At 38.2% G+C, this 22,258-nt stretch overlaps 1 protein-coding gene across 1 annotated transcript in view; it reads left to right on the forward strand.

Moving 5' to 3' along the window:
• The window catches only part of LOC110127202 (ATP-binding cassette sub-family C member 4-like), a 107,697-nt gene extending 87,696 nt beyond the window's left edge, over positions 1-20,001 (forward strand). Inside the window, exons 27-32 of the mRNA XM_070471120.1 lie at positions 1,962-2,117; positions 8,245-8,334; positions 11,680-11,852; positions 12,289-12,394; positions 16,169-16,303; positions 19,782-20,001. Of these exons, the coding sequence (XP_070327221.1) occupies positions 1,962-2,117; positions 8,245-8,334; positions 11,680-11,852; positions 12,289-12,394; positions 16,169-16,303; positions 19,782-19,802 (681 nt within the window). The 3' untranslated portion in view covers positions 19,803-20,001. The remainder of the gene's footprint in view (positions 1-1,961; positions 2,118-8,244; positions 8,335-11,679; positions 11,853-12,288; positions 12,395-16,168; positions 16,304-19,781) is intronic.
• The last annotated feature ends 2,257 nt before the right edge of the window (positions 20,002-22,258 follow it).

Raw genomic sequence — 22,258 nt, forward strand, 5'->3', positions numbered from 1 at the left:
AAGTTTGGACAAAGATGATATAGCATTTGTTAGGATTGGGAGAAGTTCACAGGAGAGGATAAGGAGAGAATTCCTGGGAAATTAGGCATGTGAGACAGACTTAGTGATGTGTGGTTAGGATTTCATCAGGTAGAAATGCATATGGAAGTCATTCTGGGTAGTGGGACCAGCGTGAGCAAAGATGTGATGCCCTGATCCAACAAATGAAGAACTAGGCACCTGTTAGTTCACTTCTCTGTGCAGTGAACCGCCAGGTGTATAATGGTTACGTGTCCAACCCTCACAACTACCTAGTGACCCCAGGGAAGCCAACTTGTGGACATGAAGGATGGAGACGTCAGTGGGAACAGTTCTTTAGAAGAGACATCCTGGGGTGCAGTGATGGGCATGGAGACAGCTTTTGGGAGTTTAATCTGAGAAGTGAGTACGTGGACTAGAGTGGGCAGATGTGGGAGGCAGGGAGCCTGTAGCTGTTGTGTCTCCAGTAAGACATCCTGGGAAAGGGATTCCACTTTTTGGAATCAGACTGACGTTGCTTAAAACAGAGCTGTAAAACCTGGGTTTGTGAATGTGCAGAGAAACAAGTGGCAGTAGAAAATGGTACGTGGAATTTCCTGGAGGTCATAAACAGAAAATGGCCTGTGTTTTATAAATTGGAGTATAACATAATGTACAAAATGGCTACAAAATAATAAAAACATCTAAACTCACTATTCTTACATTTAATCTCTATAGAGAAAAATTCTTTTTTGAAATGCTATGATTGAGTTTGCAGACAGACATTTGAAACTCTGGAGACATTTAAATGAGAAAATGTGAAAAGCTCCCAGGTTCTGATTACCGTGTTCAGAAAGATTTAGTTCTTCTCTGTATAAAGCCATGGGTTTTAAAAATTTACTGAATGAATTTACAAATGATTGAAAGGATGTCTAACACCCCTCATCAGCTTCAAATTCCAAAAGAGAAATGAAACCATCTCTTGGAAACTTCAACAAGGGAGCTGGGCAAGCTCATTGGTTAAAAAAAAAAAAAGCCAATTTCTATATAGTACATCTTTATATGCACACATCTGAAACCCAGTTTTTACAGTATAGTTTTACTCCTGACCAGTGTTTTACCTGCATTATATTGATTCCTTAATCTTATTCTTAATGTACTTAATTTCTCTCTTCTTGGCTTTTAATAACTAAACTGAAACCTGCATGTATCTTTCTAAGAAACATTTGTATTAAGTAGTTTATAAAATGCCTTTTGAACTGTTCCAATGAAAGGTCCCAAATGTTGTTCATCGCAGACCAATGTCTTTTAAGACACTGAGACCTGCATTTTATAATTTTACAATGTTTCCTTTCAAGATATAATATAATTAATATATCTGATATCAAGAAATGATTTAGTTTCTCTGTCAAAGAATAATTCTTCTCAAATAACAGGTCCCTGAGAAAATAAGTCCTTGTTTGTATATAACACTTCTGACTTGACTTGTTGACATCTCTAAAACTATCCATGTAAATTCTCAAGGTCAAAAAACCTAGACAGTAGGAATAAAGTTAATTTAAAAGTGAATTTCTTATGGACCACTTAGGAGACTGCTGGCTTTTCCACTGCCAGTAGATTGATTCTGGTGGTTTTGTTTTTTTTTTTAACTCTTTTGAGGACCAGGGAGTCTCAACCAGGGACATTTGTGAATATAAGCCGTTTTTAGTCATCACAATTTGGAGGCTGTGTCTGGTGTTAAGTGGATAGAGTCCATGGCTACTGCTAAACTACCTACAATGCACAGGACAGATCTCCTGACCCCCAACAATGAATCACTTGGCTCATAATGTCAACAGGGCCATGCTTAACAAACTTATAGACTACTCTATATAGAACTTTTAAAATTCATCATCAATATCCAGGGTTTCTCTTTGGTTGGCTGCATATTGTAAATTCTTAATCCTTCCTGGATATCTCTACAGGTTTGCATCGTGGGAAAAACAGGAGCTGGAAAAAGTTCCCTCATTGCTGCCCTTTTCAGATTCTCAGACTTCCAAGGTACAATTTCGATTGATAAAATTTTGACAACCAGTATTGGACTTCACAATTTAAGGAAGAAAATATCAGTTGTATCTCAGGTATGCACATCAGAACATTCTCATGTATTCTTTTTATAAAGCACCTAAGTTCAATTGCTTTTATGTTGATATTTTTTTTTTCAAATTGCATTAAAGGATTGATCCCTTTTCCCCCAATAGATCATAGCAGCAGGTATTTTCAACAGATATTTTCATCAGATACCAGGTTTTTTTTGTTGTTGTTGTTCTTTCATCTGTTTTTTGAGCCTATGATTTAGTAACTTACCCAGGCAGATTTCTGCACTCACACTTCCTCAGATGCCACAGTTTCACCCACTGATAACCACACAATACTAATAACAAAATGATAAATGTTTAGCACTTGAGAGGTTCCTATAGGGAAACATGAATTTTAAGTGTCTTACAGATGGAATTTTGCTGTAGAAAATAAAGCTATCTTTTTTTCAGAGGTGATTGTCTTTGAGGGCTTTCTTTGAAGCTGTGGAGCTTTGAGAATTACAGGGTGTTGATGCTGTGGGGGAACTCAGAACTTAACCCTTAATAAATGATTAACCACGGATGCAGTACAGTATAGTGGGAAAGAACACAGGGCACAGAATTCCATCTCTGTGCTCCTCAGTTTTCTCTTCCTTGCAAGACAGTTAACAGTATCAACTCTTCGAGCTGCTTTGAGGACTATATATATCAGCACATGTAGGATGCTTCATGTAGACCCAGTATGTGGTTGCTGTGATGGTGGAGCATTGAATTGATCTTCTCTTCCTGGGCTCTGATTCTATTTTCTTTTGTTCTGTTTCTTAAACAAGTACAAATTTCAATGAGTATTTTGGAGATTGGATTATATGTACATATAAATATGTCATATTTATATTCCACATATAAGTGATATCATGGGGTATTTCTCTTTCTCTGTCTGATTTATTTTCCTTAGTATGACAATCTCTAGGTCCATCCATGTTGCTGCAAATAGCATTTTATTCTTTTTTATGGCTGAGTAGTATTCCCTTGTATATATGTACCACCTCTTCTGTATCCATTCATCTGTCAACGTTTAGGTTGTTTCCATGTCTTTTTGAGTAATAGTTTTGTCTCTGGAGAAGGGCATGGCAACCCACTCCAGTTTTCTTGCTGGAGAGTTCCATGGATGGAGGAGCTTGGTGGGCTATAGTCCATGGGATTGCAGAGAGTCAGACACGACTGAGTGACTAACACACACACCAGATATATAACCAGAAATGGGATTGAAACCTCCATGCTGTTTTTCATAGTGGTTACATCAGCTTATTAATACATTCCCACCAACAGTATAGGAGGGTTCCCTTTTCTTCACACCCTTTTCTCCATACCCTCTTCTCCACACCTTCTTCTACATTTGTTATTTGTAGAGTTTTCAATGATGGCCATTCTGACCCTCATGAGGTGGTACCTGTTTGTAGTTTTGCTTTGCATTTCTCTAATGATTAGCAAAGTTGAGCATCTTTTTATGTGTCTGTTGGTCATCTGTATATCTTCTTTGGAAAAATGTCTGTTTAGGTCTCCTGCCCCAGTTATGATTGGGTTGTTTGTTTTTTTTGTTGTTGAGTTTTATGAACTGTTTGTATATTTTGGAAATTAAGCCTAGTTGGTCTCATCATTTGCAAATATTTTCTCCAATTCTACAGGTTGTCTTTTTGTTTTATGGTTTTCTTTGGTGTACAAAAACTTGTCACATTGATTAGTCCTATTTGTTTATTATTACTTTTATTTCTATTGCCTTGGGAGACTGACCTCAGAAAACATTGGTAAGATTTATGTCAGAGAACATTTTGCTTGTGTTCTCTTCTAAGAGTTTTATGGTATCATATCTCGTTTCAGTCTTTAGGCCATTTTGAATTTATTTTTGCATATGGTCCAAGGGTTTTTGTTCTAACTACACTGGTTTACATGTGTAAACCAACTTTCCCAACATCACTTGCTGAAGAGACTGTCTTTTCCCCATTGTATAGTCTTGCCTTCTTTATTGAAGATTGACTGTTGGTGGTAGGTGTGTGGGCTTATTTCTGGGATCTCTCTTCTGTTCCATTTATACATTGTCTATTTTCATGCCAACATCATGCCATTTTGATAACTGTAGCTCTGTATTTTCTGAAGTCTGGGAGGGTTATGCCTCCTGCTTTTGTCTTTTTCCTCAGGATTGCTTTGGCAATTGTGGGTCTTTATGGTTCCATATACATTTTAGGAGTATTAGTTCTAGTTCTGTGAAAAATGTCAAGGGTAATTTAATTAACAATTGTCTTAAATCTGTGGATTGCTTCAGATAATAGTCATTTTAGCAATATTAATTCTTACAATTAAAGAGCATGGAATATATTTCCATTTCTTTGAATCATCTTCAGTTTCCTTTTATAATATTTCTAGTTGTCAGCATATAAGTCTGTCACCTCCTTGGTCAGGTTTCTTCCTATGTATTTTAATTTTTTTTTATGTGATTTTAAAAGGGATTTTTTTTTTTAACATTTACATTCCCTTTCTGGTATTTCACTGTTAATGTGAAGAAATATAACAAATATCTGTATGTTAATCTTGTGTCCTGCTACTTTGTAGAATTCATTTATCAGTTTTAGTAATTTTTATAATGGTCTTCAGGGTTTTCTATATATAGTATCATGTCATCTGTATGCTGTGACAGTTTTACCTCTTCTCTTCCAATTTAGATATCTTTACCTTCTTTTTTCCTGTATGATTGCTGCCTAAAGAATCATTCTTTACATTCAACTTTTTACTGAAATTTTACTGATTTTGAAACATATATTTGTCATATCATAACAAAGAGAAATACTTTTGCTTTACTAAACTATGTTATTCCATCTAATACTGCTAAATAAACACACTTAATTGCCCAATATGTTGTTTTAGACTGACAGATTAGCTCAGGTAATGCCTCTATAGAGTGTACCTTGAAAACCAGGTGGATAATTCAAAACTTAAACCTCTTAGTAGATGTAAATTTGCTCTGAGAGGAACATGAAGGGTAAAAATGTTCAGGTCATTATAAGCCATGATTGGGAAAGAAATGTTCTTGTCGTTGCTAAAAGCAGAGCCCCGTCTCACTTCTCCCAACTGGGTTCAAAGCTGGTTCATTAACCTGGCCTCATTGGGCCCTTTATGTCCTAAAACACCAGTCCTTGAAGAATCTCTCATCTTGGACCCTAAAGCAGAATCCTGCCCTTAGGAGAGGGGGATGGAATATTGGGGACCAGCCTTCCTCTCCTTGCCTGACCACATCTACATGATTTTGTAAACCTAATGGGAATATCTAAAAGGAAGGGAAATCACCTACATCTTAGACTCTTAGAGGTAATAGTTATAAGAAGCAATTTTTTATAAAAACCTAAAGTAGAATGATGATTATTCCCTTGACGAGGAACTCTTACCATTGCTTACATGGTTGTTCAGTCTTTGATTCTAAATTGGAGAGTTTTAATGGAGACCTTAAATTTGTGCCTCACATTTTTCAGTGCTATTCAATAATCATTTTGAGATGTTGTGTGACCAGTGATTTTCAGTGCTTTGGAGGTATATCAGCCACTTAATCAACTTTGGGCAAATGAAGCTCTCTCTATAATGTCTTTTTAATTTTGGATTTTGCTCAGGGATACATCCTTTTGGTGGCACACAATTCTGCATCTATTTCTCACCAAACTTGAAAATAAGACAATAGGGAAAGAGAGGGAGACTCTCTGAGTGTCATTCTCCTTCATGGCTGGAGAGAAGAAATGTCTGTCTTCTTCATCTTTCTTCTCAGGCTTTTGTGAAGTAAGGAGGAAAGTCCAGCCCCAAGACCAGGCGGGATTTGAGGCTGGTGATTCCAAGCAGTTCCAGACACTTGTGGAAGAGTCAGGTCTCCTCTTGTTCCCACACGTGTGCCTCCCCTTGTTCTTCCCCCTTCACTGAAAGGAGCCAGTTGGGCTCCTCTCTGCTGCTTATATTCTTGTGGCCTGGCTTACTAGAGTCTTCCAGAGGAAAATACAAATGGCCTACGTGGGCTTATGTATTTTCTCATGAAACCCGGCAAGGCATATATTTCCATAGTAATTTCCTTGTGGTTCCTCCCAAAGCAGATGAATCAGTTCAGTTCAGTTCAGTTGCTCAGTCATGTCCGACTCTTTGCAACCCCATGAATCGCAGCACGCCAGGCCTCCCTGTCCATCACAAACTGCCGGAGTTTACTCAAACTCATGCCCATCGAGTCAGTGATGCCATCCTGCCATCTCATCCTCTGTCATCCCCTTCTCCTCCTGCCCCCAATCCCTCCCAGCATCAGGGTCTTTTCCAATGAGTCAACTCTTCGCATGAGGTGGCCAAAGTATTGGAGTTTCAGCTTCAGCATCAATCCTTCCAATGAACACCCAGGACTTACCTCCTTCAGGATGGACTGGTTGGATCTCCTTGCAATCCAAGGGACTCTCAAGAGTCTTCTCCAACACCACAGTTCAAAAGCATCAATTTTTCGGCACTCAGCTTTCTTCACAGTCCAACTCTCACATCCATACATGACCACTGGAAAAACCATAGCCTTGATCAGATGGCCCTTTGTTGGCAAAGTAATGACTCTGCTTTTTAATATGCTATCTAGGTTGGTCATAACTTTCCTTCCAAGAAGTAAGCGTCTTTTAATTTCATGGCTGCAGTCACCATCCACAGTGATTTTGGAGCCCCCCAAAATAAAGTCTGTCACTGTTTCCGCTGTCTCCTCATCTATTTCCCATGAGGTGATGGGACCAGATGCCATGATCTTAGCTTTCTGAATGTTAAGCTTAAAGCCAACTTTTTCACTCTCCTCTTTCACTTTCATCAAGAGGCTTTTCAGTTCCCCTTCACTCTCTGCCATAAGGGTGGTATCATCTGCATATCTGAGGTTATTGATATTTCTTCCAGCAATCTTGATTCCAGCTTGTGTTTCCTCCAGCCCAGCGTTTCTCATGATGTACTCTGCATATAAGTTAAATAAGCAGGTGACAATATACAGCCTTGATGTACTCCTTTTCCTATTTGGAAGCAGTCTGTTGTTCCATGTCCAGTTCTAACTGTTGCTTCCTGACCTGCATATAGGTTTCTCAAGAAGCAGGTCAGGTGGTCTGGTATTCCCATCTCTTTCAGAATTTTCCACAGTTTATTGTGATCTACTCAGTCGAAGGTTTTGGCATAGTCAATAAAGCAGAAGTAGATGTTTTTCTGGAACTCTCTTGCTTTTTTGATGATTAAGCAAATATTGGCAATTTGATCTCTGGTTCCTCTGCATTTTCTAAAACCAGCTTGAACATCTGGAAGTTCTCAGTTCACGTATTGCTGAAGCCTGGCTTGGGCTATTTAAAATAATTTTATTATTGCTCTTGTCACAGTGGGATTCAGGTCCTGTTGACCTTGCAGTTAATAATGAAGTTCTGTGAGGCAGGTCATCCTTGGGCACAGGTGAGAGAATGTGGGGACCAGCTGGTGCAGGATCAAAGGAGATCTCTCTGTGGACAGAGGAACCGCACCAGGAGCTGACGTTCTCTTTGTTATGTGTGCAGATGTTCTATTCACACGTGTGGAGAGAGTCCCTATCCCAGAAGGCTGTTTTACTGATGGAGAAAATATCCTAGTTCATTCTTCAGTGCCAGTGTGTGAAAATTTAATGGGTTTGCTTTGAGGCACAAACCACAACTAATTGTGCTATTGGTATTTCCCAGCATCATACCAGGATTGACAATGAGTTTATCTAGTTTTCTGGATGTAAATTTCCTCCAATGAGTATATCCTCATTTTTTTGGGAAACAGATAATTGGGGGGAAGCAGTCTATGGAGTCACAAAGAGTCAGACATGACTGAGCGACTGAATAGCAAGACATTACTAGGAAGGCATTTTTGAAAAATCAAATCTTTTCTCCTCTTCTTCTTAAGGTGACACTTTTCAACATTTTCTTTTGTTAGTGTCCAATGGTCCAGAGATATTTTTGAGCATACTTTCTACAGTGGGAGGTTAATTTAGAGATGCTATTTTATAAACAAGCATTTATAGCCTTATTATTAATGATTATAGTGAATTGTGAGGGGGATTATTTTGGCACTTTAATTCTGTTCTGTAAGCATACAAACAAGATGAAAGATGTTGCACTAATAAAATTTCCTGTTTGGGGATATTTAGGAACCAGTTTTATTCACTGGAACAATGAAGACAAATCTGGATCCTTTTGATGATCATAAGGAGGAGGATCTATGGAATGCCTTAGAAGAGGTAATTTTTGTAATGAAATTAACTTGTTAGCATCAGTATATGAGTATGTACATTTATAGTAGTGAAGAGTTGTGATCTACTAAAGAAAGGAAAGGCTACCCACACCAGTAGTCTGGCCTGGAGAATTCCATGGACTATGTAATCCATGGGATCACAAAGAGTTGGACAGAACTGAGCAACTTTCACTTTCACTTTTCACTTTCAGTAATTAAGGAGAGTTTATTGGTTTAACTAACTTTGCTTACCTGCTAGGGGAACACTGGTAATATGGGTACATGTGTAAATTAAAATATGTATATAATAGTGATGGAAAGCAACAAGATAATGCCATATGCTTTCATTTTAGCTTTTCCTCTAATACCCAAAGCAACTAGATACATTTTCTTGTCTTAAATAGAAGACTAAATGAGAAGTTATAATTATGAGTTCAAATTCTACTAAGTGACCAAGTGAATTATTTACCTTAATTACCTTGCAGTGTTCATTTTATTCCTCTGGTCTTAAGGAATATCAACTAAGTGGAGACAACTAAGTAGTTTTTCATTATTAACTGAAAGATAAATGAGATCATACTAATAAAATGCTATGAAGTTTCAGAAGAAAGTATCTATAAAGGTAAATTTTATAATTGGAATGTGATAGTTATTTATTGACAATCAGGTCCTTTAAATGCTGCAGCATGAATGTAGGTAAGAGACCCTGGAGATTTGCCAAGTTTTTTTTATGGATACATTCATTTATAGAGAATTTTCTGTTATTTGTATTATATGTCCTTTTGGCCCACTTCTGTGAATTTCCTCACCCTCGCATGCAAAGGATTTTGATGGGTTAATTTGCTGTTGGTTTGTATACTTTGATACAAGTTATTTTGTGTATTGGCCCTAGTTTTGCAAATTGATGGCAGAAACTATGTTTAGACTTCTAAAATACATTCAGACTTTCCAATTTTTCATAGGCCCTAGCTTAATCTTTTACTTTTAAAAAGTAACCCTTAATACATAGATATTAAATATTTGATTGACCACTTCATTTCAGAGAAGTGTGGCTTATTTCTTTTTTAAAAAATTGTTTTTTTACAAAAATCCAAACGACTGATTGTCCATGTTGTTTTGAATTGGTGCATTTGTCATTTAGTGTCACTCTTCCAGGGAAGCTCTGAGATCTGTAATATACAGATGAGCCTTGACTGCGAGCAGGCAGATTTGGAGGCCTGGTGATTTCCTGCCAGTAATTCTGGTTTCTGAAGAATGTCAGCAGACAGTCTTTATACACCCACCCTGCTTTCCAACATGGGGATTTTATTTTCCTAAATCATGCTGACTGCTTCACCTTCTACTTGAGAAGTTGTGAACTCCTGATTTCATTTAAATTTGTGAGTCTTTCTACAGTGAAATTCTAGAAGAGAAGTGAGGCGTATACTTAACGATCAAAGATAAAGATAGGATAACCCACTGATCTTGAAACCACAGGGTGTATTTAATGGTGATAGTGTGGTATCTTAAAAAAAAAAAACAAAAAAACTGGAAGTACTGGAAATTTATTTTTCTATTTGTTCCCCAGCTCAAGATATGTCTTCACAGATTCTCAGGTACTAAAATTACTCCAGAATTTTAGAACACATTGTTCCAGAGATAGAGAGGAAACATTAAATGGGAGACAAATCCTGTCAAAAGCTACCTTAGAACTTGGCCCAAACTTAATTCATCTGTACGAGCCAAAATTTAGTAGCCTCACAATTCTGAAAATGATGAGGTGGTGGAAGTGGTGGACGACACTAAGATCTACCTTTATTTAAACTACATTTGGAGCTTTCTATGAAAAGAAATAAACACGAGTTCATTTCACAAAGTGAAGAGTGTAGTTTCCATGTATTGCCTCTGGAATTGACCCTGTTACTTTGTTGATATGTCTTAGAGTGAGAAATCATTCCATCACTTTGTTTCTCTATGAATTGTTTATGACTTTTAAAAAGAAAAACTACCACATCTTTCATTGAAAAACATACAAATGTCATAAAGAAATAATTTCTAGAGAAACAGAATGATTAGATGATTCCTTACTCTAAGAGTTGTCACTAAAGCAGTGATGTCAATTTTCAAGTAAACTAAAAACCCAAGTCATTGGTTTATAAATGATTCTAAGTGAACCCAAACTCATAGAGTTGACCTGCAAGTGAGTAGGAGGGCACCAATATGTTTTCTTCTTTAAGAATTTCCATTAAAAGAAAGAAATTCTCTTAACCTACGTTCTCCTTCACTTTTGGCAGATATGGGCATTCAAAAAGAAGACAGTCCTAAGAATGGAGCCCAATTCATCTTGGTTATTTTTCAGAATATGCCAAAAATACATTTTTCATATGCTGAATAATAGCCAGCTGATGGTCAACTGAAGAAGTCTTATCAAAAATTAGTGCCAATTGGGGCACCTAAAAAGCAAGGGCAGCTCTACATATATAACATGAGTAGTGACTTTATCACATGAGTGAACACTTTATCACTCAAAGGCTAAAAGAGTACCGTCGATAATGCTCTGGAAATGAATCATTGATGTGTTGCTTCTGTTAAAAGAGCAAAACAGCTTAGATACTAGGATATATGTGATTAAGAATATAGTCTGTTATGTCCAAACTGGGAGCATGCAGTTAAATGTTCAACATTGATAGTGTCTCTGTTAGGATGCAAGTATGTCTCATCACACAGGAAACCAAGATACAGAAATCTGGGCATCAGCAGTGTGTGCATTAGAAATCACATGGTTCAGTCCTTGCTGTGGGACAGCTCACATGTCCACTTCCTGGGCCTTGTATTAAGGTGAATGGACTCTCCCTTGACTTTATTTACTGCTGGTCCTACTCTGGTAAAACCTCTTCCTCATCTGTTGATTGCATTTCCCTGTCTCCTTCCAGCCCACACCAGCCTTTCTTTTTGAGAAGTAAGAAGGTTCCACAACATGTAGGGGACACTGAAATCTTTCTGTCCTGACTAGACTCTAGCATCTTTCTGAGTGAATGCTATTTGGTAATAGCTCTCTCCATTACCTGGCTGTACATGCACATAATAAGTCCTGAGGACTTCAAAGCCCTAGTGTCCAAGTGAAAGTGGAAGTTGCTCAGTCATGTCTGACTCTTTGTGACACCATGGACTATACAGTCCATGGAATTCTCCAGGTCAGAATACTAGAGTGGGTAGCCTTTCCCTTCTCCAGGAGATCTTCCCAACCAGAGGTCGTGCCCAGGTCTCCAGCATTGCAGGTGGGTTCTTTGCCAGCTGAGCCACAAGGGAAGCCCAGGAGGCTTGTCTATTCAATAGCAGTTTGTTTAGGAAAAAGTTCTTATTGTATCCACAGGTACAACTTAAAGAAACCATCCAAGGTCTTCCTGGTAAAATGGATACTGAATTAGCAGAATTAGGACCAAACTTGAGTGTTGGACAGCGACAACTATTGTGCCTTGCCAGGGCTTTTCTCGGGAAAAATCGGATACTGATTATTGATGAAGCCACATCAAACGTGGATCCAAGGTAATGAGCTGAGATCTATAAAACCTGGTATCCAAGATTTACATGTGGTAAATGGAAAACTTTTAGCAATGCTAAGAAAAATTTCTAAGAGCTCTCATTGTCTTAAAGGTATCTCTTGTTAGTATTAATTCCAGAAAATAAAATAAGAAACCAAGACATGTTACATGGTGTAAATGTTATTATGAGGCATCCTGAGAGAGCTATATTCCTAAATCCAGCTCCTGATACTTTCAAGCAATTTTGAGGGAAGACTATTTTCCATTGTTTTATGAAAAATAGTAAATTTCTAAGAGCTTTTATACTTATGTTTTTAGGAACAAGATTATGCCTTAAAGTGTCCATTTTAAAAGCATTATAAAAATATCATATGATATTTTAAAGTCTTAAGTCAACTTTTCTAGTGGATGTTGAACTAAATTAACTTCTTTAATTCTAGAACTGATGAGTTAATACAAAAAACAATCTATGAGACATTTGTTCAATGCTCTGTGCTAACCATCACAAACAGACTGAGCAACGTTGTTGACAGTGACAAGATAATGGTAAGACCCCTCACCTGCAGAGTTTCAGTTGTTTCCATTTATGCTCAGCTTTTCAACTTACCCTTCCTTGTAAAATTTGATAGGAACCTGCAGTAATTTAATTTTCTCTGTTTCCCCTCTCATTCCTGACAATAACTCAAGTACTTAACTATACTTTCAGAAGGTCTATTAAATAATACATCCAGTGATTTCCTATTTTTATATTAACACATTATTGACCAGGGGATTTTTGCAAAAACTAACACCTTTGGCTGGTGATTTGTTATGTAAGGAAATATTGAAACATCTCTGGTCAGTAACATTCAGGTAAGAAAAGATGTATCAGTGCATCTCTGGTCAATAATGAGTTAAAAGTTTATTAAATTGTCATTTTTTAAAAGATGTCCAACCATGAAAATATGCCAGATCCAAGTTATGGCTTCATATTTCAGAAAGGTAGAACACCGTCATTTTGGCTGAGTCACAACTGCATCAGCATTTTTGTATTCCCTTAATCAAAAACTTAGCCTTTCAATTAGACTGCCAGAAAGTTGTTGGCTAAAGTTGCAGGATTTCACAGCTGTTGCTGTCAGAGGTGAGTCCTTGAGATAAAGGGGCCTAATGAGAAAAACAAAGTATTTCAACAGAAAGGACTTAATACAGGAAATTTGCTACATAGAAATCAGAGGGCAACAAAAATGAAACACTGGGGTAATAATTTTAGGAAGCAGCTAGCATGTCCTAGGAGAGATCTCCAGACCTAAGAACTCAGAGGAGAAGCTGTAAAGAGTCAGTGCTCAGACCTCCAAGGAGAGGTCCCTGCCCAGTTGCTGGTCATATTTGTGAGGGAGCAGGATGGGGCTGGTTCTCCATTTGCTAATAGAAGTTGGGAGCTTTCGTCACATCTCACTGCTAAAGCAATGCTGCAGGAAGAGCAGAAACCAGGTAGACCACTGGCTCTGACTCCCACCTTCAGTGTCCCTCAAGTGCCTGCTACTGGCAGAACCTGACAAAGGGCCAGCAGGCCAAGGGTACTCTGAAACGTGATTTGCAGAAACCCAGCCACTGCATCACAGATGAGAGTATAAAAAGAAAAGTGGATGGGGGCTGAGGTACTGCAGATAAACAACCAGCCCATCTCTTACACAGTAGATCTGGACTCTGCACACACAGCAGGCTCCAAGTTTTGGTTTTTGGGTGTCCATCTAGTATCTTCCAGGTTTGATTGGTTCTTTCTTCCTTAGTAATTTAATAATCTAGTAATTTCCTTCCTTAGCTTTATTTCCTTCCTTCCTCCTTCTATGCCTCTTCTCTCTCATTTTCATCTTCTCTCTTTCTTTGTTCTTTCCCTGCTGGTTTATAAATGTTAGGATGTGGCTTTATAAAATAAGAAAATCATCCCTCAAAGGAAAATTGAGTTGTGTGAATTGTTAGTAGATATTAACCCCTTGCCTTTTCATTAACCCCTTGTCGGTGGCATCATTTGCAAATATTTTTTCCCAATCTGTAGGTTGTCTTTTCATTTTGTTGATGATTTATTTTGCTGTGCAAAAGTTTCTAAGTTTGATTAGGTCCCATTTGTTTATTTTTGCTTTTATTTCTTTTGCCTTGAGAGACTGATCTAAGAAAACATTGCTACCATTTATGTCTGAGAATGTCTTGCATATTTCTGTTCTAGGAGTTTTATGGAGTCATGTCTTATGCTAGGTCTTTAAACCATTTTGAGTTTATTTTTGTATATGATGTGTGGGAGTATTCTAATTTTATTGATTCTCATGTAGCTGTCCAGCTTTCCCAGCACCACTTGCTGGAGAGACTGTCTTCTCCATTAATGACAGGTGATAAAGACCTGTGTTTTAATACTGCATATTTTCTTCTTCAACATGAAGAGGAGTCGTTATGTTTTATTGTGCTATGTTTAAGTAAAACTACACAATATGGGTCGTCTAAAGTAACACGGCATATTATAGAGTATTTAAAATACTATGTGGATGTGACAGATTCAATTATTCTTGAACTCTCTTGAGAAAGCCATCCTTAGCAATGATTCACAGGAGTAAACAAAAAATTAACTGGAAAATGAGACAATGTTTCCAATTAGATACCATGGGATGGAATGAACTGTGATACCTAGATATGGAAAAAACAACCTGCTTCCTGTTTAGAGTTTCAGTGTATTCTCTTAAGATACAGTTATTCTAAATATGATTAAATGAAGAACTAAGTACCACCTAACATCAGAACTATTTTTATAGCTATGTCATTTAAGCCAGTGGTTTCAAACTCTCTTTTCTACTGTAAAACCATTACACAAAGTCACTAATAAGTAGAAAGGCAGAGTTAAGAGCCCCTTCCTCTCCCTTTTAATTTTCATCTAGGGGAATATCAGTGTGCACAAAAGGGCCAAAAGACCCTTGCCCTTCAGGGCCAAGGCCCCTGAAGAAAGAAAGATAAAGAAGCAAAGAAAGACAATTTGTGAAAACAGATTCAAATCCTCTGCAGTTCAGATTGGGCTACCCACCAGGGTAATGTGTGGGCTGTGAGCATTAGAATTTGAAGCTCGATTTCTTACTTGCTTCTTTAGCCTTATTCAAAGAAAAAATTGAGTTTCTAGAGATTTCTTCTGTGCAGAGCAGTTCTGCTAATGCTGCTAAGTAGCAGCTTCTTTTGCCAGTCTTTCACTCTGAGAGTAATAAACTACAAAATTAAGCTGAAGAAGCATCTTAACCCTCTCAGACCAGGGGTTCTGCCCCTCTTAGCAGCTAACAATCCAGGACCCTATCAACTAAAAAGAAAACACAACCATGACATTGAGAGATATGTTTTATGTGGCAAACAGCCTGAGTGAGGACTTCAAGTCCAGGACACAGCATCTTAGATAATGCTGAGAAATGGTTCTGAAAAGTCAAGAGGGGAAGCCAGGGTACATATGAGTTTTTGCAACAAAAGACCAGGTAGTCAGAACAACAAAAGGTTATTTTTCAAGAAAACCAGATGTCTCAAGTTAATGAATTTAGGGCTTTCCTATTTATGGGAAGATGCAAAGTCTGGGCTCACTGAAATGCTTTGTTTGATATGCATCTTAGCTATCTGGGGCCAGGGTCTTGTCTTTTTCTCCTCCTGAGTCTCCTCAGGGTGTGCTGCTGAGAGAGGCTGCAGCATTCTCTTTCCATCCTGAGTTCCTTTGGGGCCTAGTGTCAGGGCAGCTCTAATGTGGTGGGCTTGATGGTTGCAACATCCTCTGTTTAGTGATACTACAGGCAATTGTTTAGTTCACAACCCTAATGAAACTCGAGACATTTACTTTTTTCCCAAATATTGTTCATATTCTATCAAACCAACTTAACAATTAATTTTCTGTCAGGTCACTGCAATCTGGTTCGTCTGACATTAACCTGCTTTTTAGATAAATTGAATTTGATTTTCTTGAACCAGGAAATTTCCCAACTCTGTGTATCTGTATAAATGATCTTCAAAGCTCAGAGTCTGAGCTAAAAGACTGATTAATGATAACTACCCCAAATGCCTTTGGCAGAACTTTAAAATATCACACACTGCTGAAAACTTTCATTTTTTTTCCTTTCCTATAATGTTGTAATAAAAGATCAGGTTAGGCCTTTGTCTGCCTAGTAGAACAAGGCAATCAAACCATTAAAACACCAGCCAGGTCTAGCACCCAAATAGATTTTCTCTACTCTTCTCCTCCTGTTGCTTTATAAAATATTGTCTGAGTTATAATACTTTATTGCAAAACACTGTATACTATGGGTTTTATTTTTTTCTGCTGATTAACAGGTCTTGGATTCAGGGAAACTGGAAGAATATGGTAAGCCACATGTTTTGCTGCTCAATAAAAACAGCGTATTTTACAAGATGGTACAACAACTGGGTGAGGCCGAGGCTGTTGCTCTCGCTGAAAGAGCAAAACAGGTAAGCCTGCTGCAGAGAGTTGTAATTAAAGTTCATCTTCAGGATTCACTCTTAACACTGCCGCTGCTGCTGCTAAGTCACTTCAGTCGTGTCCGACTCTGTGCGACCCCACAGATGGCAGCCCACCAGGCTCTACCGTCCCTGGGGTTCTCCAGGCAAGAACACTGGAGTGGGTTGCCATTTCTTTCTCCAATGCATGAAAGTGAAAAGTGAAAGTGAAGGCGCTCAGTCATGTCCAACTGTTAGAGACCCCATGGACTGCAGCCTACCAGGCTCCTCTGTCCATGGGATTTTCCAGGCAAGAGTACTGGAGTGGGTTGCCATTGCCTTCTCTTAACACTAGGGGTCTGGTAACAAGCACTCTGTGCCCTTTTCAATTAGAAGCTTCCAGAAACTAAGCTTCATGACTGGGTCTTAATAACACGTGGCGGGTGGAAGGCAGATCTGCTCAGAATATGCAGCAGTGGTGGGGTGGGGTCAGGATATGTGTGCACTCATGTGCATAAGTGAGAGATGGCAGATTGCACTTCCACACACTTGGACTCTGTGTTCAGATTCTCATGGAACACAGAACACTCTCATTTTGCAGAACCTTTACATTTCATTCTGATTGGTGCTCAGCACATTGGTAACACAAGTGCTATCAAGGGACATCCAGCAAATTTGAGAGTTTAAGGAAAAATTTTTGGAATATTTTGGGTCTAAGAAGATCTACCAGGGAAAAGTGTAGGTCTCTTCTGTTTTCTAATCTGTAAAGAAACTACCTACCTGATACTGTCACTTTCTCCCTAATTCCCTCTTGTTTAGACTTAGATCTAGTTACCCCCCATGCTTCCTCTACCTTCTAGAAAATGAAATTGTCATCAGGACAAATCAAGAACTCACAATACCTAACTCCGTAGTCAGAATGGTGCTTGAAGGTTTACAAAGCACTTTCTCAGAGATGAGATATGTGAAGCACTAAGCAGCATGCAGAGTGTGAGAAGGGTTCTCAATGGATAACGTTCAGGTCACGTGGTGTCTTCCTAACAATGGTCAGGTCCTACAAATGTGGTAACTGAGGTTTGGTTAAGGGACTTAATCAATGTCATGTAGCTTCCTGTAATTCTTTCTGGAACAAGGTGGGAGTGGGGTTGATGGAGGGAGGGAAGGTCTGGTGTTCTTGCCCCTTGAGATGCATGGCTCAGGGTGGAATGAAGCTTCCCATTGAAACTTTATCTCTGGACATTAAATCATAGGTCATATTTCCTTCTTTATACTTTTCTGCATTTCCCAGATTTTCACTTGTATTTAGAATAAAATTACTTGTGTAATATTTAAAATATCACTTAAAGAAAACATGCCCCAGTATATAAGTACTTCTTTATGAAAAGTTTATCTGAAATATACCCTAAATTCCATCTGTCCCTACTTCATCTCATTCTTCTTTCTCAGAAATGAAGAAATGAAAAGCTGTACCTTTCACTGTTCAAAGGGTAGGAAATTGCACAGGGTCACAGAACTGGGTGAATAGTTGACAGAGTCATTCAAATTTAGGTTCAGGGATGACAGTCTGTGTTCTGAACTTTTCAAAGTACTTATATTGTATGCAGATATAGAGTAGCTGCACTTGGAGCCCTATATATTTTTTTATGCCTAAAAATCAGAGTGCTTTCAACCACTCTAGTGTGTCTCCCAGTCAAACCTTATTCCCGAAGATTTGATAGTCATTTGTGATTCCCTATGTAACCTAGTCACAGAACAGCCAGAAATCTCCCAAACCTTTTGGTCTTTTGAGCTTAGGTATTTCACATCAAAGAAAGTGTCCCCACCTATGTGTCAAAGTCTTCATTTAAAAACCGTTATCACTGTATATTATCAAGACATTGAGTAATGGGAAATTGATCACAGAATTTTGGATAGGTCCAGATAAGATAATAGGATTCAACACCCTCATTTTACAGGTGAGGTAACTAAGACACCTTAGAAGGAAGATGGCCCTATGTACTAAGGCCATCTTAAGGTGTTAAGCTAATTTGCAGCAGATACAGAATTAGAAATCTTTTCTTTCAATGAATTTTTTAAATCAAGTGTAACATTCATGCAGAAGTAAACACAAGTCATAGAACTATAAATCTTGTATTCCTGGTCTAGTAATCCTGCACCTACTCTAACAATATTAGTGGTAAGTTACATTTGTGTTCAGTTCAGTTCAGTCGCTCTGTCGCATCCGACTCTTTGCGACCCTATGAATCACAGCACTCCAGGCCTCCCTGTCTATCACCAACTTCTGAAGTTTACCCAAACTCATGTCCATCGAGTCAGTGATGCCATCCAGTCATCTCATCCTCTGTTGTCCCCTTCCCCTCCTGCCCCAATCCCTCCCAGCATCAGGGTCTTTTCCAATCAGTCAACTCTTTGCATGAGGTGGCCAAAGTATTGGAGTTTCAGCTTCAACATCAGTCCCACCAATGAACACCCAGGACTGATCTCCTTTAGGATGGACTGGTTGGATCTCCTTGCAGTCCAAGGGACTCTCAAGAGTCTTCTCCAACACCATAGTTCAAAAGCATCAATTCTTCGGTGCTCAGCTTTCTTCACAGTCTAACTCTCATATCCATACATGACCACTGGAAAAACCATAGTCTTGACTAGATGGACCTTTGTTGGCAAAGTAATGTCTCTGCTTTTTAATATGCTAGTTCTTTATAATTTATTTTACATTGTTCTCACATGTATGATTTCACTTAATCTCATGATGGTCCATTTTTATCCATGTCATAGATGAGGAGATTGGGTCCAGGGCTCACCCAAGGTCACAGACCTGGTCCAGGGAGCACAGAGGGGCAATTACTGGGGGAGGCTGAGGGCTGCCCTAGATACTGCATTCTGTGTCGAGTCTGAGAACATTGTGCTCCTTCTGTCACATGATAGCCAAGGCTGGACTATCACCCAGGTTCATAGGGTGGCAGAACATCACTGTTGGATTTCAGTCCTGCCACTGGCTCAGGTCAGCTGTATGGAAAGACATAACGAAATACTTATCCTGATTCCCATCCCAGTTGAGTATCTTCTTAACATTATTTCTGCATGTGCTCAATCCCCTTAAGAGAACAAGCTGTCAGACTGTCAATTTTTTTAAATTTTGTTTACTTACATTTGGCTGCATTGTGTCTCTGTTGCTGTGCACAGGCATTCTCTAGTTGTGGCAAGTGTGGATTATGGGCTTCTTCAGGGTGCTCTGGGTTCTCATTGCAGTGGCTTCTCTTGTTGCAGAGCACAGCTTCCAGGGTGCTCGGGCTTCAGTAGTTGTGGCACATGGGCCCAGTTTTTTCATGGCATGTGAGATCTTCCTGGACCAGGGATTGAACCTGTGTCCCTTTGCTTTGGCAGGTGAATTCTTACCACTAGACCACTGGGGAAGCCTAGAAACACACTGCCTTAGAGAGGAGGACTTTAAAACTTCTAAACATGTTGTTTTTGTCTTTTTTCTCCTCAGATGTACTTCAAAAGAAAATAGCCAGATAGCACTCACAGTGACAAGGTGATTATGAAGGCTTTCAATGGACAGTCCTGACTTAATTTCAGAGTCAGCATTGCAATTCTACCATAAGGTCACGTCTGTTCTGAAGGCATTTATCCAATAGTTTTTGCACTGCATAAGCTATATTATATTTTCCTTATACCAGCAATAAATATTTACAGATGCAAAATCTTAATTGGATTCCAAGCTCTTGCAAAAGGGTTTTTATTTGTATGATATTATTTTTTTTTCCTTATCCAAATCAGAGATGTAGGCCACCAGTAAAAGCTGTCTACCAGGTTTTGTGCCTTGAGAGACTCCAGAGCCAGAGCTCATTCTCTAAGGTACAAATTGAAGTCATCACAGATGTTTTTTGCTTCTACTCAAATTATATACTGCTGTCCAATTATATTAGACAGGATTCTGTTTATTTGAAGACTATGTCAAGTTGCCTTTTTGTCTCACCACTTCTTTTAACAGAACTGGGTTCCATTATCCTACCCAAAGACTTCTGGTTAAAACAGTACAGAGAAAATGGGAAAAACAAAAAATATAGATTAGTTTAAGTGATATTATATGAGAGCAGGGCATCCTTCCTCCAGAAAAAAAAAAAATACAGAAGAATAACATTATATATTTTAAAAGAGAAGGGAGAGAAAATATACTTTTTGAAAATAGGAGCCCTTCTAGGTGATTTGGTAAATAAGAAAAGATGTATGATCAATTATCTTCTAGATTGAGTATTTTTTTACATTTTTTTATCAAAAAATATATACAACAAAATTTGCCACATAACTGTTTTTAAAGATACAATTGTAGTGGCACTAATCATATTCAGTATGCTGTGCAACCATCAATGTCTGGTTAATTTCTGGTAATTATTTTAGGACTATTCAGTTTGTTATTTCTACAGAATCAATTTGGTTAAGTTTCATTTCTCTAGGAGTGAATCTGTTTCTGTGAATTTTAAGTTTAATTAGCATAAGGTTATTTGCAATATCTTATATGTTTAATTTCTGCAGCATCTATAATTGTGGCTTAATGCTTTTTAATTTTCTTTTAGTCTTTTCTTTTTATGAATAGTCTTACATGACTTTTTCCTATTTTCAAAGAATCAGTTTTTTTGGCTTGATTGAATCTCTCTTTTTTTTTGTTTTCTAGTTCATATTATTCATATTATTCTTTCTTTCCTTCCACATTTGAGATTTTTTTGTCTAATTTCTTAAATTGGAAACATTAATTTTTAACTTTTTTATTTTTTTTACTATTTTATTTTTATAGTTACATAAAGCCTGTTTCGTTTTTTTTTTCCCCCCAAGTCCCACTTTAGCCGCAGCCTACAAGTTTTGGTACTTAGCACTGATCAATAACCATAGCATTATGTATTTCTGATTTCTAATTTGATTCATTAATTATATCTTTTATACATGAGTTATTAATAAGTGTAAAGTTCTCTAAATTTAAATGCTAATGGATTTTTTTCTGTTAGATTGAACCATGTGTATGTAACTGCTAACATTCAACCTTTTTTTTAACCTATAAAATGGTACTTTCATAGGGTTCAACATGATAGTTTTATTTTATTATTAATATATAACTTTCATTTGGGTCAGACAACTTTAGATTGAGGGTTTTTAACCAAAGGTAACCACATTCACAAGTCCTTGTTTCCACCATTTTATTTGGCAATTTAAAAATGTTATATATGTAAACAGTAATGTTCAAATAAAAATCCTCCCTAAGTACTGGAATGTTTTTTGATACCTTGTGCCGTTTGGTTCTCTGAGATGCAGACTTGGATGCTGCTCAGTGTTGGGGTGTTTATTAGGGGTACCCCTGGCATCAACACTTGTGGATTGAAGAGGGAAGAAACAGGATAGGAATACAGAGGGGAAAAGTCAAGCTGGAATACTGGCCAAGCAACCCTACCTGACCCTGTGGGGGCTCTGGAGAGAAGATGGCCCTTCAAGATTATCCTGACATGTCCACTGGCCAGGGCTTTATACCTCTACCTGGACAGGACATTGTATAGAGGCTGCCTTCAGAAAAACTGGTGACTGAAGACTGCCCACTGGTAGCACTTCCAGCAACTGGACAACAAGTCCTTGAAAGAAGTGAGGACAGCACATCTCCATGTCCCCCCACAGCATGCGTCACAGCTCCAGAGGTAGGTGATGAGGATGTGCTGTGGGGGAAACTCTTGGTAACTGACATTTAAGTCAATGCTCTCTGGTCTAAAAAAGCCAAGGTCCATGTAGGGGAGATATCCACAGGGTCAGCTCAGTTGTAGCCACCTTAAGGTCAATCCTCATCTTAGGTAACTCATATTTCTGTTATACTCTAACCACCTCTCATTTATTAAACTGAACCACTTGCTTTGTGTCCTGTTTTCACCATATTAAGATAATTTTTAAACAAGGGACCCTCCGTTTTCCATTTTGCACTGGGTCCCG

The sequence above is a fragment of the Odocoileus virginianus genome, chromosome 8, assembly GCF_023699985.2.
Source record: "Odocoileus virginianus isolate 20LAN1187 ecotype Illinois chromosome 8, Ovbor_1.2, whole genome shotgun sequence".
Lineage (NCBI taxonomy): Eukaryota > Metazoa > Chordata > Mammalia > Artiodactyla > Cervidae > Odocoileus > Odocoileus virginianus.